We start from the raw sequence: 16747 nt of genomic DNA on the forward strand, positions 1-16747 counted from the left end.
TCCAGTGCATCATGTGCCCTCTGGGCGGATTTCAAGCTGACACGAATGAGTAGGCTGCTCCCCTGTGCCTGCGTGCGCAACAATCCCATGGCGCGCGCAGTAAAAAATCTCGACTTTCTTCTCTTTAAAATATAAAATAATCATTGTATGGAGCCTGTTCTTAAATAGAAAGTTCAATCTGAACTTGCAGCAAACAGAGACATCGGCGGATCTATTTTTAAACCAAGACAACAAGAAAAGAAGGTGAGCCGATAGTTCAAAGTCGAAACTATTCCTGGGTGAAAATATGGAATATGAGATGGTGCAACAAAGAGCTGGATATTTTTAACAAATAAACTCAGATTTTAAAAAAAGCAAAACAATTGATCCTCAAGGAGAAATTCAAGATGATCAGCTCCAGGAAACGGAACCTGGAAGAAGTGAACACAGAAGAGACGAAAAAACTAAGAGAGGATGCAGGTGAGTTAAAGTCTTTTATACTGAACACTTGCTGGACAAAAATTAAAGAAATAAAACTAAAGCACCGCATACACAGGATTTATAAAGCCGATTTATAAAGCTGTAACTGTCACAGAAAAGAAACATCTTTAAACCATGTCCCCATAAGGCCCAGGCTACATTATACATTCAGAGACCACTTTATTAGGCACACCTGTTCAACTATTCTATAAGGCATCTAATAGCCAGTCACATGGCACCAACCCACTGCATGTAGACATGGTCAAGATGACCTGCTGACGTCCAGATGAACATCAAAACCAGGAAGAAAAATAGTTTAAGTGACTTTGAATCGTTGATGCTTTGAAATATTTCAGAAACTGCTGATCTACTGGAATTTGTCCACACAATCTCACGTCACATAAGAGTTTTCATAAATAGATACAACAAACCTATTGGTCTGTCAAAAACTGTCAAATTAATTCCTTATATATGCTTTAAATATGCATCATTTTTGTGGCTGAGGTCTTTAAATTTTTTGTAATCTTTTCTACAGTCATTTATAAAAAAAATGCTATTTTTTCTTTCTTTTACCCCCAAAGTAATCCAGCAGAAGAAATTTCATGGCCTGAAAAATCAAGGAGCCACATGTTATCTCAACAGCATAATGCAAGTTTTCTTCATGACACCTGAGATTCATGACAGGTGGGAGATTTTAGATTGCTTATATTTCACATCTGATGCTAATTAGAAACAAATAAACAAACAAATATACCCCTCTTCTGTGGAACCAGCTTCCAGTTTGGATTCAGGGGACAGACACAATCTCTTCTTTTAAGATTAGGCTTAAAACTTTCTTTTATGTCATAGCTTGTAGTTAGGACTGGATCAGGTGATCCTCAATCCTCCTTTATTTATTATTTTATTTCCCACTGTCGCCAAGTGCTTGCTCACATAGCAACAATCGAATTGAACTGAAAGTGAACAAAATTGAAGCGTTTATGCCACTGAGAATTATTTTGATTCATCAGGCCCTGAGTTTTATAAGCTCAGATATGTTATTACAAGATTTCTGGTCATGTTAAACTTTCTTCATATTTAGAAAATGTCACACAGAATAAATATTCTTTGGTTTGAGAATTATTTTTAGGAATCATATTACTCTCAACCAGCTGCTATACTGAAAGAAAACAAGAGACGTGAAAAAAAAGTTTCATCTAGTGGTGAATCGGTTCTTCTATCTTTCCCCACCTGCACTCCACCTCGTTTTATTTGAAGTGAGGTGGAGTGCAGACTATGGTCCTCCTCCATTCTTAGAGAAAAGTAAGCAGTTATTATCTGCCATGTGATTGAAGTGGAGCTTGTGCAAAACCATTGGTTCATCAGGTTATTGTAGTCACAATGTGATTATGATGGGGGCAAATGCATGGTTAATCAAATGTATGATCAGTCCCCTGCTGTGGGTTGTTGACTGTTCATTCATCACATAACTGGTATGAAAGCTTCATTTTCATCTACATTATTTTACGAATAGTTCGCAAAGCAGCAAACTTTCTGAACCCAAAACAGTGACTCCCAGTCATTACTTGGTTTTCTTTCATAAAAAGGAGTAAAAAAATAACTTTATGTAAAAAAAAACAAACAAAAAACATCCAAAAAGCTTTTGTTTACTTCGCTTATCAACTTTTGAGCCTAGAGTGCAACTGTTCTGATTGTTCTTTATGACAGTCTGGTGTGTTGTGCTGCTATCAGCAAATGTAAACCTGATCTTCTGACCCCAGTCACAAATAAGGAGTTGACTCTAGAGGTCTTACAGAGTTAGATTTTGTTTGTTTTCAACTTCAGTCCCCATGAATGCAACTCTTGGTTTAATAGAGGCAGGTTTTTTTTTCTTTTTTTAGGATATGCATTTTACCCCCTAATATCTTTAAAGAAAAATGTAAATTTAGGAAGCCCCTTGAGTTATTAATTGGGTGTCAAATCAGTCAAAGTGTTTCATTTCGAATTTTTTTGTCAGAAATGAAAGAAATCAAATGACTGAATAACATTGTTCTTGGTCACAAGCCTGTATTTGAAATTAGATAAAATATTAACAACATGGTGAATGGACCATAAAAAGTCAATATTAACTAAGAAATATCTGTTTTCCTGAAGGTTGGATCCAGAATCACAGAAAATAGACCAAGAGCTGAGAAACATCTTTGAACGTCTGAAGAAAGGAACGTGTGGAACAGAAAAGATAACAAAAACTTTGGAGATCCATAATGGTGAGATGACCAGTTGGTAAAACATAAACATCAAAGGTAAACTCAAAGAAAAGGTCACATAGTGGCTGTGCTGAGTAACATTTACATGTAATTTTCAGTTTCTCAGCAGCGTGATGCTGCTGACTGCCTGGATCTGATTTTATGTAAGGTCAGCCCCCGTGTCTCTGAGGTGAGAATCTTACCATCCAAATAACATTGAGAAACCAGAATGTTTTCTAACTGATATTTCTGTGTTAAAGCTTTTTGAGGGTCAGCTGATGTACACAACAAAATGCTCCAAAGGCCACGTCATCAATGAAGAGACAAATCCTTTCTGGACTCTTCCACTGTCACTCAGAGACAACCCTGATGAAATATACAGCATGGTAAGCAGCAGCCAGGGCTCAGACTGCACCCCTGGTCATGCTGGTTTTGAGTTAATAAAGAGATAATTCTGTCATTGGTACAGAAAAGATGTTTATTCTAACATACACTGTGGTGTAATCTGGATACATCATCAGTGATGTTCCCGGGCTCATCAGGTGCTTCAGGTCTCTTTTCTTTTTTTCTTTTTTTTTTGCCTGTCCCGTTTGGCTCTTTTGCCATCAGAATTATTGTCTAAAGGCGAAGAAAGATCCATCCATCCATCCATTCGCTTCCGCTTATCCTTTTCAGGGTCGCGGGGGGTGCTGGAGCCTATCCCAGCTGTCATAGGGCGAGAGGCAGGGTACACCCTGGACAGGTCGCCAGTCTGTCGCAGGGCCAACACACAAGGACAGACAACCATTCACACTCACATTCATTCACACACTCACACCTAGTGGCAATTTGGATTATCCAATTAACCTATCCCCACAAGCTGCATGTCTTTGGACGGTGGGAGGAAGCCGGAGTACCCGGAGAGAACCCACGCAAACACGGGGAGAACATGCAAACTACTTTACCAAATTGACCATCCCAGCCTTGCCGTAATGGTCTATTTGATTCATCTTTTATTGTTTATTTTATTTATTTTTTATTTTCACTTGTTAGATACGGGACAGACTTGAATGAGGAAAAGAAAAGGGAGAAAGGAAAAGGGGAAAAAAAACAGTGGAGAAGAGGGGCGGGGATAAAGGGCAAAAAAACCAAAAACCAACTAAATAAGCAGACAAAAAAAAAATACATATATCAATCACCTGGATCACCTGTTGAGAAAGAAAAAAGAAAACAAGCAGAAGAAAAGGAGAGCAATACAATAAACAACATCATGATGATCTATGGGAATATAACAGTAAATACTAAATATTAAACATTATTGTGCAGCACGTAAGATCGACAGCGCACAGTGTGCTTTGAGGTAGGAGCCAAAAAGGGTGTAGTTTGTGTGTGTGAGTCCCCGTGTGTACACCTGTGAGCATGAGCGCGCTTGTTTTTAAAAGGTTCCTTCATGTAATGATCTGCTAGAGGGTGTGGGGGGGCCACAGCCCCGTCCTCCAGGGCATGAAGCAGGTATGGAGGAGATCAAGACTCCAGACATCCAGAGGCCCCCAGAACACAAGAGACCAAGGAAGACCAACAGAGGGGCAGCCGCGCCACTGTCCCAGAAAGAGCTGAGGAGAGTCCCAGGTGAGGGGTCGCTCAGCAGCCACGGAGCAGAAGCCAGGGGGAGTTGCAGTGACGCGCCCGTGAGCTCCGCCGGCAGCCAGCTGTGCCAGAGTGACCGAGCTCCAGGCCGAGAGGCCGAGGGCATCCCACCCCGAACTGGCCCGAGCGAGCCCCAGGCTCCAGGCCCCGATAAGCGGCCACCAAGGAGTGAGCCGGTGTGTACCTGGGCGCCCATCCTCGGACACAAAGAACCACCAACGCACCGATGTCTGAGGGAGTCCGCCACTGGCAGGGGAAGTGGTGGTGGGAGATAGGCCTCCATACCTTGGAGGGCCTGAGATGTCTCCAGAGAGGTGGCATCTGATACCCAACCTAACATATAGACACAGACATACAGGCACACACAGATACAAACATCCATTACCACCCTCATGCTCTCATATGGTGTTTCAGGTCTTAATATCAGACACCTTCTCCTCGGTGACCCAGCCATGGGGATCAGGCCCTGACTTGCGTCCAGGTAGCAGGCTCTACTGCATAACACCTTTCTTCAACCAGAGCTATTGGGAATCATTCACTTGACAGCTTTCCTCCTTCACAGTCTACAGATCCCCAAGAGCACTAGGACTACTCAGTGTATATACTGACTTGCAAAGCCCCCAACACGCCACCTCCATGGGGTCAGTGGGTGCTTTCAACCCTTGCCTCCAAAAATTGGCTACAAAGTATTTTGTCCACTTTCTTTCCTGGGCTTCCTCCACTCAGTCCTCCTGTGGGACCATCAACTCCAGCAGCGTGACTTGCTTAGACTCCTCAGACTCCCAGGACCATGTCAGGCCTGAGTATGGGGGTTACAATGAGCACGCTTAGTGTGCATGAAAGCTTTTCAGTTGTGTATGTAAAAGTGTTTTACTAGTTGGTTTCTGTAACCAACTCTTTCTTTAAGAGCTTGATTTCTGCCCCCCCCCTTCTTCTTCTTCTTTTTTTTAAATTGCAACATGTGTGTTTGTGCAGGAAGGAGGATTTGAAAAGATTTTCCAAACCAAGTCATACAGTGGAGACAACATGGTGTACTGTGGAGAATGTGAGAAAAAAACAGAAGCAACGAGTGTGAGTTTCTTAGTTTTTTTTATTTTAAAGCAGCGTTTGTTAGTCAAACTCTGCTGTGTGTAATCATCTCTCTTGTGGTTTTTAGAAATGTGAGATGGTGAAGTTTCCTCACATCTTGATTCTACTCCTGAAGAGATTTGACTTTGACTACTACACCATGTCAGATTTCAAGTCCAACTGCTGTGTCGCTGTGCCATCTGAAATGACAACAAACGTAAGGAAAAGTCACTCTGAAACCTGCTCTTATGTTTTTGTTTCTATAAACTTAGAACAAAACTAAGGAAATTTGTGATTGGTCAATTGTTTCTTTGTTGTAACTGGCAACTAATCTTATATCTGTTGGAAAGCCTGTTTATTTCTCCTTTAAATGCTCCCACATTTGTAAGGAAATGCGTTTGTAGGGTGAGCAGCAGTTACACCCATGAAAAACCTGCCAGATCTTCACTGTCAATGTCAAACAGTTTACTCTGCTAATGACTCTTGCTTGGTGTTGTTTATTAGTTTGGGTGAAGGAAGGCTGAAGAAATAAGAAAGGTCCATGCTCACAGGTGCTGAGAATCTGGTACCTGGGGTACCAAAAGCTGAGATTTATTACCATGAAGCATTGTTAGGGCAAAGAAATAATCAGTCAAACACAGATTTCCTTACTTTTTGCGGTAATTTTATATGTTCTTATGTCTGACTGCGTGCTCTGTTGTAGGGCAAAAAGTACAAAGTGTATGGGATAGTGAATCACATGGGCAGTCTGAGAGGTGGACATTACACAGCCACTGTGCTGTTCAGGGAGGACCACACCTGGTATGACTGTGATGACTGTAATGTGACAAAGGTGACTGATTAAATAGAACTGAAATATGGGTCATATTTAAAACCTACAGAAAGTGTTACAACTGCAGGGCTCATTTTAATGTTAATCTTGGTTTTGTTGATGTGTGCAGGCTGAAGAACAGCTGTTTGCAAAAACCAAGACATACAAGTAAGTTTAATTTTGTTTAACAAGTCTGACACAGCAGACAGTTTACATCTAGAGCTGTTTGTGAGCTTTATTTACTAAACCTTCACAAAATGATTTTTTTTCCCCCAGTGGTTTTGCGATCGAGTGTTTTGTGTGTTTTCGTTTTATTCTTTGATTATTGTTATTTTCTCAGGCAGTTATTTTTACCACTTGTTGGGGCACTTTAATAAGCATGTATGACTGATGGATTACTGAACATTGTTGAATTTCCTTCTTGCTCTGTGTGAACTTCAAAATGATGGTTCGACAGTTCCAGGACTGCATATCTGGTGATGTACAGAGGTAAGATCACAAAACTACTGAACATCAAGAAATCGTTTAAGAAGTTCATTCAACACTGACAAATAATTATTGTCTTTTGTGAAGCCTCGGAGAGAGAGCCAGAGGAATTGAAAGAACAACAGAGGACCAGGAGAAGAGTGGGGGAAAAGGATGAACCAAAGAAAAGAAGAGTGCATGAATATATAAAGAAATCTGGAGAAAAGAACATCCACGACGATGCCCTGCAACCTGGCAAGAGTTCAGAGATAAAGAGGAATACTTTTTTGATCACTGGTTTTTTGGCCTTAATTGTAATACTTGCAATGATACTCACAGCTCTAAGCAGAAACTGATGGAGAGGAAGAAAGTCACCAGAGTTTATGGTTTTGAACATTTCAGCTTGTAACAGAACCAGTTTTGTCAAGGGAGCAATGAAAATGTTATAATTGCATTTCACAGATAACTATGGTCGATGTTATGAACGCAACTTTGTAGAAGCCATTTAAATAATTGTAAAATCAGTTGTTTGAAGTGTGCAGCTCAAAGAAGTTGCTGTGGTGATGATGATGATGATGATGATGATGATGATGATGATGTGGATGAATTTTAATCACAACAGAAAAAATTCAGGCATCAAAATTGTATTTTTCACATTGTCACTGTAAATTCTGGCGCACAAACACAGCCATGACATGCAATATCAAGATTTCATTAGCAATAAACGATTAAATAATAACTGTTGTAATCATAAAGTTTTCCCCAAAATTATAAAAAATGATTTTCCAAATAAATAAAGGGTCCCACTCCACAGTGAGTGATAGTGACAGAACAATATCATATATTTGTTTGACGTGCAATTTACAGTTCACCCAGAAGGAGGCAGTGATCCAATAATGTAACTAGAATGGTTATGGATATGTAATCTCTCATTATTAATATTTAGCAACTTATATATTTACTTATATATTTCTGGCTTTAATATTACATAATAGAAACTGTAAAAGTAAGTTTATTACCTACTGTTGTTGCCTGAAACCACAAAGACCATCAGCTGTAAGAGCGGTATGTTGACATAGCCTATAGGCTACTTATAAACACTGACAACCTTTCAATTGATATTCTGCACATTGTCATCCAGTTTCTGAATCCTGCAGACAATATTAATTGCAGTGTCCTGCCTTAATTTTTAGAGCTCACCATCCAAGCCAGCGTCCAATAGTCCAAAAGCAAAGTGTAGCTGAGCGTCATAGTAGAGACTGAGCTGCTGCTGTCAGATGTTCTCTCATCATCAAAATCTCTTGTGAAAGGTAGCTTGTATTTTCATCTTTAGCCACCTTCAGCCACCAGGTGGGCCTTCTTCATATTTACTTTCTAATAGTTTACTCTGTATATCAGGTGTGTAAATTAAAGCAATTAAAGGTGCTGCTAGTTAGAGACATTGTGGAATTTGTTGTGCATGTGGACTACTCAGATTTAATTTGTAAGGCACTTATACAGTTGCTGACTAATATACAAAATGTCTATGTTGTACACATTTAATGTTATTCCTTATCACTTTCTGATCAGAAACACACGACACCATGTTTTCAGCCTCACTGTGATGGACTAAGTCCTCCTGATCTACAATCACTGCTGCATCAAGTGCTTCTTTTCAGTCCACACTAACAACATACACTAATCTCCATATTCACTGTGAACATGTAGATTAGTGAATGTTGTAAAAAGAAACAAACAAAACAAAAATTTGAGTATAGCTTCCCATATAACTTTTTCATTTTCCCACCGAATAACTGAAACTATTCATGTTTTTAATACGATTTTACTCCCCCACCTTCCCTCTCCCTTTTTAAAAGCAGCTGAGATGCAACGTGATACATGATATAGGCAACAATCATTAAAATCAGAAAGCCTAAACATGCACTGTTTACCAGAAATCTCACATATGCTCTCTAACCCTGTGTTAGTTACTATATATGTCTAAAAACATATCTTTACTAATTGTAATGTTCATTTTATAATACATGGACAAAGTCCCAAAAGATTTGGATCATTTGACTAAACTGGAAAATCACATGCCTTTCTCCAGTTTAACAACGTTGGATGGAATGGTATCAAGAGAATATCATTTTGTATTTGTGGCTGTTCCTGAGTTTTTCATTGCAAACATTATCCTGCATCATACATAAATCAGCTACTCTAAAAGATTAAAAAAAAGCTGTAAAAATAAACAAATGACTTCAATACAACTTTCTTGGGAATACTTATTTACACACTAATTAATCATCATTTACAATCTTTGATACTTAGTACTGAACTCTAAATAGGTTTGATAAAAGTCTTAAAATGTAAAGGAAGACCCAAAGATGACATAGTTCAGTCTCAGCTGGCAAAGATGATGCATTTTGTCCTTTGGTGTATCATATTTCAGTCCTGCTGTGCATCGATGATGATATCTGTCAGCCACCGTGGACCTTCGCCACCATCTGCACCACAGACGAGGGTTTGATCCCATACTCCGACAGAGATGCAGAGTCATCGTCCAGCGGCTTTCCTGAGACAATCAGCCGGAATTCAGCCACAAGATATCCTACACACACAACACAGGAGAGAGAGAACCTCACTAAATATTTAAACATGTCACAAATAATCATATTATGTCCCTGAACACCACTGAAGATTGTTATTTTTAAAAGTCACTCAGAGAGCACATGACTGTGGCCACTGCTCAACTTAAACTAAACTAAGTGTGAAGAATATTTAATTCAACTATAATAAAATAATAACTGGAAACAAAACAAAACCTGAGTGTGCTCTCACAGTTTGTGCTACTAACTGACATACAACAACAGTAAACACGTACAAATGTGTGCATGGGACTGTGCTCATCTATTAACACAACCTGAGATGTCCACTTGAATGTGTGTTTGAAGTTGTTCTGTTTTATTATTGTGCTTCTTGATTCTTGCACCACACAAATACCTCGCATGACAATAAAACAAACTGAAACTGATACTGAACATAATGTAAACAAAACTAAATCAAAAGATTTTTTAACAATAAAAATTAAGCACATTAAGGTCATTTAAAAGATGAATAAAATAAACCAGGACATTTGAATGTAGGCTTATAACAGAGTCTGCCTCATTTGCTTGTCTTACTTTTTATCAGATTTCTACATAATCACATGAGACACAGATTAAACACAGATCTGTTTTGAGTTGTTGGGCTTACCTTTCTTGGGAAACAGTTGCGCTGCTTTCATCTTCAAGTCTTTCACGGTCTTCTGCTGCTTTTTGGAGTGGTTTAATTTGATAATCCCCAGCTCACCTGCGGGTGAGCGAACAGACACGCTGTACTTGCACATTATGTTTGTCTGGATCGTGTGTGAGGCTGAGGAGCTCCTTTGGGTTCTGTTAAAGTCAGATAAGGTGAGTGTATTAGTCACTGAGATGGGCTGTCTCTAAATAGTTGTTCAGCTGACGACTCTGTCAGACAAACATGAAAACACACTTCAAGAATTTTAGGGAAGTTCCTGAGTTCTAATTTAGTTTCACTATCATCTCCACACAGAGATCACATGATTTATTTTAACACAACAAACTGTTTACACTGTCACACTCAGTGGATACTAACACTAGTATCCATATTTATCAATACTTAAACGGCATCAAACACTTTATCTTATGTACTTTATCAGTTTTCTATTCTGGTCAAAATGTGCTTCATTGTTTGATTGCAGTACAGCAGAGCTCCAGAGGTGAAGATAGAAGTCAGCAGCAGCCCAAGTGTCACCTGGCAGTTTATTGCTCTCTGCCAGGTGATTGGCTGAAGAGCTGTGAAAAGGTAGTGGGTGTGTGGGGTGAAGTGAGCGCTCTTCTGTGGAAAAAACCCAGAGGCAATTAATTCACTCAGGTGCGAGTGGGTATACTGTCGTGTGACCACGAATTTTAATAGAAGAATTGATCAAGCCCTAGATCGACTGCGCACAGGGAGACTGATCAATATTCTGTGCTGTCTCTGCTGTCCTTTTTTCGTTCTTTTGATTGATTTGTGATTTTGTTTTGGTTAGTCCGTCCAGCCGTAAAGGCGATTATTGATTGAGAGTAAGTTGTGTAAGGGCGGACTAACCTCCCTTTTTGTTTTTTTGTTTAATTGTTTGTGCCACTTCCCTTTATCTCCCAGATCGCAGGCCATGCATAGCACTGATTCCCAGCTGCGCTGAGACCCGAATTGTTTGCAGTGTGTGTCGCTAAGCGGGGTGTGACGGGTTGCAGTGTTGTTATTTTCGCACAGTTTGTGTGGTAAGTCTCATGTGCAGCTGGGATATCAGCACGATGTGTTGTAAGTCCTGTCTGGAAATGACTGGGAATTTGTATGTCTAACTCATGTAATAAAGAAATGATCAATTTATTTCTTTGCCCCGTTTACTCATCCCTTGTCCTCTGTTACAAATAGAATATTTGTATAAAGTGAAGTAAATTAGAGGGGAAGAGAAGGAGAGAGAGAGCTGTATACAGACATCAAACATACCAGCTAATTAGATTGCTTTTGAAGGTTTAGGTTAAACTGAGATTTGCAAAAGTGAAAAAAGATTAAATATTTTTGTAAGCATCATATTTCTTTAGTATTTAGTGCAATGCACTGTATGCATGACATACCCCCAAAGGTTTGATCCTGGAGTCGTCCCTAGAAAAAGTCTATAACTATAACTTTGCTAAACATAAACAAAAAACAAATAAAAGAAAACAACAACAAAAACAACTTTCCCCCTCTTTTAAAGAATATTATGCGTTATATGTGTTATACTTCAATCTTCAGGGACGGTTTCCTCCTTATCATTGCTTACTGATAAAGGTCAAGCTCCATGTTCACGTCACTCGGAGTCATTAGTTGTTACGCTCATAACAGCGTCAGACGTTTTTTGGTTGCATCTAGAGCGAGGATGGCGGGTCTGCTGCACAGGTAACACTCAGCGTGGTTCACTCACTGATGTGTGTGTGTGCTACATTTACTCGTCTGTTTTCACAGGTAAAGATGTGATCGGACTTTTTGTTATGTTTGGAAACTGCGCACCGGAGAGCGCGCGCTGTGCCCGATCATTCAGTGTCACAGTCTGACATCACAGTGATACTGAAACATGAAGCCGCTGATTAAAAACTTTGAATGTGAAGAAGAAACGGGAACTGTCGATCGAAGATCCCGCAACACTGCAGCGCGCACGCTGTTCTGACTCCAAGCCGGATTTTGCGCTTTTACGTGAAACCGGAAGTGTTCATTCAGATCTGTTTGTTGTTGTTTCGCAGTGTGACACTCCCAAGAGTGCCGACAAAACACGAAAAGTGTTACGACCCTCATGACCCAACAGTTAAATTTGTCGATAAGGAGGATGATTTGGACTGTAAGTATCACGTGAGCACTTTTCACGGCGATGTCAAACAGATAGAATTTAATGGAGAAACAGTAAAAAAGAAAACAATCAAATGCATAAACCAATGTAAGAACAGACATCAGCATATATTTCTGTGTAACACTGATTTTTGCTTCTGTGTGATTGTTCTCAGTTTTGTGTGAAGACTTCAAATCTCGCAGAGCTCAGATGTCCTGTGGTCACGCTGTGACCCCGACCTCTCTCACCAACTGGTGTCGTAGGTTGTTGGACCAGGTAGGCCACTAAAGGTTGTCTTTGTTAAAATAAACAGTATGTAGCAACAAAAACGAGTGATGGGGAAAAAGAGAGAAACAAACGATGATTACTAGGATGGTGGTGTGGTGATTGGGAGTGAAAAGCTTTACAATTACAAGGAAAATCCAGCAACGGAACCCAGGGAATGACAGCTATATATCTGGTTCAAACATATGGTAATTATCAAGGAGGCGCTCAGGTCTGCTATACTTTAGACAGAGACACGGCTAAGGTCATTTGACAGGTATTTAAAACAAACCAATTGCACATATACCATTAATCACTTCAGGGCTGCAGCTCACCAGTGAGCAAATGGACTGCCAGAAGAAGACCAGAGAATCACCAATCCACAGGTGCATCTCACCTCTAATTAACACTTAAATTAAAGTTTAGCTCAAACCAGGGCTGTCTACACCGGCTCTTGCTTACCCTTACCCATCCCTGTTGCTTGTCTTGTTCACACCTTGTTCCAAATTATTATGCAAATGATATTTTTCTCTGTTTTTCCTAAATAGTTGATTCAAATGACAGTCGGCATATTTTTCCAAGTCATCGACCAATAGAGTATAATTCAAATGTCACTGAACAAAACTCCCAATGAAAACAGTACGTTTTTCAAAAATAAAAAACTTAAAATGCACTGTTCCAAATTATTACGCACACAGAGTTTCAAAAGATTTTATAGGTTGTAGAGAATTGAAAATGGTCATTTGTTGAATTTGCAGCATTAGTAGATCAATTTCACAGACATCAAAAGCTATTTCAATCAAAAACATCTTGACAGGTCAAGTTACATATTAACATATGAACCCTTGTGCATTTTCTGCTGGGGTGTTTTTTCTGTTCTCAAACTGTTCTCCCATTAGGAGCTCAGTCTGAGTGGAGGTTTCTTTCTCCTCCTCTCACCTCATGTAGTGTATTTTCATTGTTTTTTTTCCCCCTATCAGCCTACCTCTCTGACATGTCTTCCCAATGTGATGTTTGTGTAAAGTTTGGTCAGAGGGTTCCTTTGTAAGTGCGCATGCGCCATTAGTGTGCTACCTGCTGCAACCTATAATTTCCTTTGGGATTATTAAAGTATTTCTGATTCTGATAAATAACCACGGAACATGGAAGTATATCCCACCAGCAAAGCCACCCACTGACCTCCACTTTAAGCCTTCAGCTTCTGAATAAAATAAAACAAAAAAGTTGTTTATAGATCCAAAACATGAAGACAATCAAACTCACCCTCATGGTAGTAACAAACTGGTCATCTGCAGCTATAAAAAGGTCCTTCCAGTGGTGTAAAAAACATTAGTATATTACAAACCAAAGGCTTTTCTTTTTAATCTTATTGGTGTGGCCTTTCACAACAGTCCCAGTTTCTTATGTGGCTCCTTGGGAAAATTAATTGTCCACCTCTGGGATCAGGTTTTACCGTAGCTGCTCTGGTGATTAACTGACTTTTTAAATAATGCTCTGCTAAACAACTTTATATCCACATTGTCCACGGCAAAGTTAAAGTATTTTGAGAAGTCATGTCCTTCTTTTGCACCTCAGGAGTTTTGGACTTATAAAACAGTATTTAAAGTTAGATTAGTAACCAGTGAATGTACAAGCCTGTATGGAAACACTGGGACTGTAGATTCTGGCTTACTGCTCTTACTGCCTTATTTGGCTTCTTTGAGACTCCAGTGCAGCTTTAATTACACCTGTGCTTTTATAGCTGTGACCTTTGAATGTTTTCTGTGTGAAGAGCCTTTGCACAGATGACTTTAAGACAGAATTAAGCAACAAAAATCACTACAGTGTTTCAACAAACAATGGCATATTTAGCAATGCATTTCTGACGGATGAGGAAATATTTTGATTATGATTTGTTTCATTAGGTGTTGAGCAACCTTTCTCCACAATATAGAGTTTAATATTTTAATATTTTAAGCTTAACTGGAAAAAAAGAGGAAAAAAATATTTCATCAACTTGTTTGGAACAAGTCTGATAATTCTCCCATCTCTCATTATCTCAATAAAGGGTGAAAGCAGATTTGTGTGTGGCGGGTCTGGTTGCAGTGCTGAGTGGACTTTTTCAGAGGTTTGGAAAATGGCTCTTCTGACCCCTCAAGAAACTGAGCATTTTCGAAACAAATTGGCTGTCAATGCCGCCTTGCAGACGCTTATTACCAAATCGGTAAGTATCTCATTAGAATAGTATAATGTCATGAAAATAGAAATGTATTTCTTGTAAGATTTAGTTCTTATTAAATATTGTAACTCTCTTGTCTCCATGTAGTGTCCTGTATGCAGATCCACTTTGATGAGAGAGAATGGATCAGATTTGAATGTCCTCTGTAAAGTGTGCACAGCAGTAAAAGGACGACCATTTGAATTCTGCTGGCAGTGTTTGAGGGAGTGGAAGGGTCCACGGCCTCGGAAAGACCGCTGTGAAAATGATGGCTGCTGTAACCACTCACTAAAAACACTAAAAACCTGCCCAGATATCAGCTTTGATTCAGTTGAGGGAGTCAACGGGTGTCCCTCTGTACGTGCCTGTCCCACCTGTGGGTTACTGTTGGAGCACAACAAGAGGCATTGTAAATCTCTTGTTTGTCCTCGATGTAAGGTGAAGTTCTGTTTTGTGTGCCTGAAGATCTTCACTAAATGCATGAAAACAAGTGGCCCTTATGCAGCATGCTCCAGTGGTGTAGCCCCCAGACAGACATCGATACCTGTATGGAAAAAGAAATAATTAAAAAGACACAAAGCTCCCAAGTTTCACTTTTAATGCCTTTTCTGTAAATAATATACCATGATGTTTTTTGTTTTTTTTACATGACCTGTGGTTTTAGTCACTTGTTATAATTCTCTATTGTTTCGGAACGGTTATCAGATATAATCAATGTTGGCTTATATTGATGAGAAATTTGCTACCAAATGTGATCTTTACAGCTGTATTATGTCTGAATCATAACGACAATAAACCTGAAAAATGTCGTTCATTCATAAATTTGAAAACAAGTTAATCATACATTCTGTGATAAACGCATTCTTTGCCTCAATATTTAGTTATTTTACATTATCCTGTCATTGTCTGTTGCATCTTTAGCATCAGCATCTTTGGCATTAGGATCTTCTAAATTGTTCTAAATTTTATACATTTAATTACAGGTTGTAAAGCTAAAATACAGATTAGAATAAATGCATTAACAAAATAAATAGCACAATAACTGACAGATAAAAATAACTAACTTATTAGAGAAGAATATTAAAAAAAGATAAAAATGAATGTAAACGTGGTGCGCTTTGAAACACATTGAATAATTCATTGGCTACATTTTAAAATAACACTTTAAATACATTAACTATTCTAATTTTACAACAATTAAAGTTTATCTGACTCGGATCTCTGGACCCGTTCACTTTCATCCACCAGGTGGCACTTTGTTTACTCTGTACATGAGGTCTGTGAATTAGAGGGGTGTGTCCAGTTAGACACAAATGTTTTTAACCTTCCTGTTGTGTTCTGGTCAAAGACTCCCACCGGAATGTATCCACACTGCACCATGAAGGCTGCATGGTGTTTAAAAGCATTTGTGTGTAACTGGAAGCACCTCCCAGTGCTCTAATTCATGTGCAGAGTACACAAAGCTCCACTTGGTGGCTGAAGGTGAACAGGTCCAGAGATCGGAGGCAGATAAACTTCGACTATCCAAATTTTACAATACTTAATATATTCAAAGTGTTTTTTTAATGTAGGGAATGAATTATTCAGTGTGTTTCAAAGTGCACCACGCTTTCATTCATTTTTATCTTTCTTTATATTCTTCTGTAACAAGTTATTTATTTTTATCTGTCAGTTGTCAGAGGAGGGTTTGATCCCATATTCAGGCAGAAATGCAGATTAATCGTCCAGCGGCTTCCCCACGACAATCAGCTGGACTTCAGCCAGAAGATATCTTACACACACAACACGGGAGAGAGAGAACCTCACTAAATATATAAACGTGTCACAAATAATTATATCATGTTCCCCAACCACCACTGAAGATTATGTTTAAGATGCGCATGACTTTGGCCACTGCTTAAAACTAAGTGTGAAAAACATTTATTTCATCTGCTTCATAAACCAGCAGCCCACAACAAAGGCTTAATAAGACAAACAAACCAAAACATGCTCCAGGACCGTCAGGGAAGTTCCTAATTTAATTTACTTTCACTATCACTTTCTTACAAGAAAACACTCCTCCGACCTTTGAGTTAGCAGTTGCTCAGTTCGCCACTGCGCCCAACCTCTTTAGGCTGTATCCAGAGCGTCCGGCAGAAAGATCGACGTTGGCGGCATTCACGTGTCCGGAGGTAACACAGCTTCGTTCAGTCAGTGATGTGTGTTGCACTTGGTCGGATATGCAATGGTGTGAGTTCACTGGT

The 16747-nt window shown here is 39.3% G+C and overlaps 3 protein-coding genes and 1 long non-coding RNA gene across 6 annotated transcripts in view; 3 read left to right on the forward strand and 1 right to left on the reverse strand.

Moving 5' to 3' along the window:
- On the forward strand, positions 1-7393 carry LOC113018807 (ubiquitin carboxyl-terminal hydrolase 47). The gene is made up of 12 exons (XM_026162199.2): positions 1-243; positions 375-459; positions 1041-1143; positions 2593-2705; positions 2804-2874; positions 2945-3070; positions 5286-5381; positions 5467-5595; positions 6082-6210; positions 6320-6357; positions 6647-6678; positions 6763-7393. Exons 2-12 carry the CDS (start codon positions 387-389, stop codon positions 7008-7010), a joined length of 1158 nt encoding a protein of 385 aa, XP_026017984.2. The 5' UTR covers positions 1-243; positions 375-386; the 3' UTR covers positions 7011-7393.
- The window catches only part of LOC113018811 (uncharacterized), a 17927-nt gene continuing 8462 nt past the window's right edge, over positions 7283-16747 (reverse strand). The window contains exons 1-3 of one of the 2 annotated variants that reach the window (XR_003271860.2): positions 11316-11612; positions 9889-10067; positions 7283-9244 (exon numbers count right to left, since the gene is read on the reverse strand). This is a non-coding gene — a long non-coding RNA (uncharacterized LOC113018811). Of the gene's footprint in view, positions 9245-9888; positions 10068-11315; positions 11613-16747 lie in introns of those variants that run through there. The other variant, XR_013902480.1, reaches the window with a different exon arrangement.
- On the forward strand, positions 11542-15334 carry LOC113018809 (E3 ubiquitin-protein ligase DDB_G0292642-like). The gene is made up of 5 exons (XM_026162201.2): positions 11542-11619; positions 11961-12055; positions 12219-12319; positions 14355-14510; positions 14613-15334. The coding sequence occupies exons 1-5, from the start codon at positions 11600-11602 to the stop codon at positions 15066-15068; spliced, it is 828 nt and encodes a 275-aa protein (XP_026017986.2). The 5' UTR covers positions 11542-11599; the 3' UTR covers positions 15069-15334.
- The window catches only part of LOC113012509 (uncharacterized), a 5282-nt gene continuing 4997 nt past the window's right edge, over positions 16463-16747 (forward strand). Inside the window, exon 1 of one of the 2 annotated variants that reach the window (XM_080291052.1) lies at positions 16463-16733. In XM_080291052.1, coding sequence (XP_080147178.1) covers positions 16729-16733 — 5 coding nt within the window. In that variant the 5' untranslated portion in view covers positions 16463-16728. The remainder of the gene's footprint in view (positions 16734-16747) is intronic. The other variant, XM_080291053.1, reaches the window with a different exon arrangement.

This window comes from Astatotilapia calliptera, chromosome 3 (genome assembly GCF_964374335.1).
Source record: "Astatotilapia calliptera chromosome 3, fAstCal68.1, whole genome shotgun sequence".
NCBI classification, from domain to species: Eukaryota; Metazoa; Chordata; class Actinopteri; order Cichliformes; family Cichlidae; genus Astatotilapia; species Astatotilapia calliptera.

Coding starts and splice junctions, on each gene's coding strand:
- LOC113018809 (XM_026162201.2), top strand. CDS start 11,600: ATGGCGGGTCTGCTGCACAG. Junction 12,320..14,354: donor GTCGTAGGTTGTTGGACCAG/GTAGGCCACTAA, acceptor ATCTCAATAAAG/GGTGAAAGCAGATTTGTGTG. Junction 14,511..14,612: donor AGACGCTTATTACCAAATCG/GTAAGTATCTCA, acceptor GTCTCCATGTAG/TGTCCTGTATGCAGATCCAC.
- LOC113018807 (XM_026162199.2), top strand. CDS start 387: ATGATCAGCTCCAGGAAACGGAACCTGGAAGAAGTGAACACAGAAGAG. Junction 1,144..2,592: donor ACACCTGAGATTCATGACAG/GTGGGAGATTTT, acceptor GTTTTCCTGAAG/GTTGGATCCAGAATCACAGA. Junction 6,679..6,762: donor ATATCTGGTGATGTACAGAG/GTAAGATCACAA, acceptor TCTTTTGTGAAG/CCTCGGAGAGAGAGCCAGAG.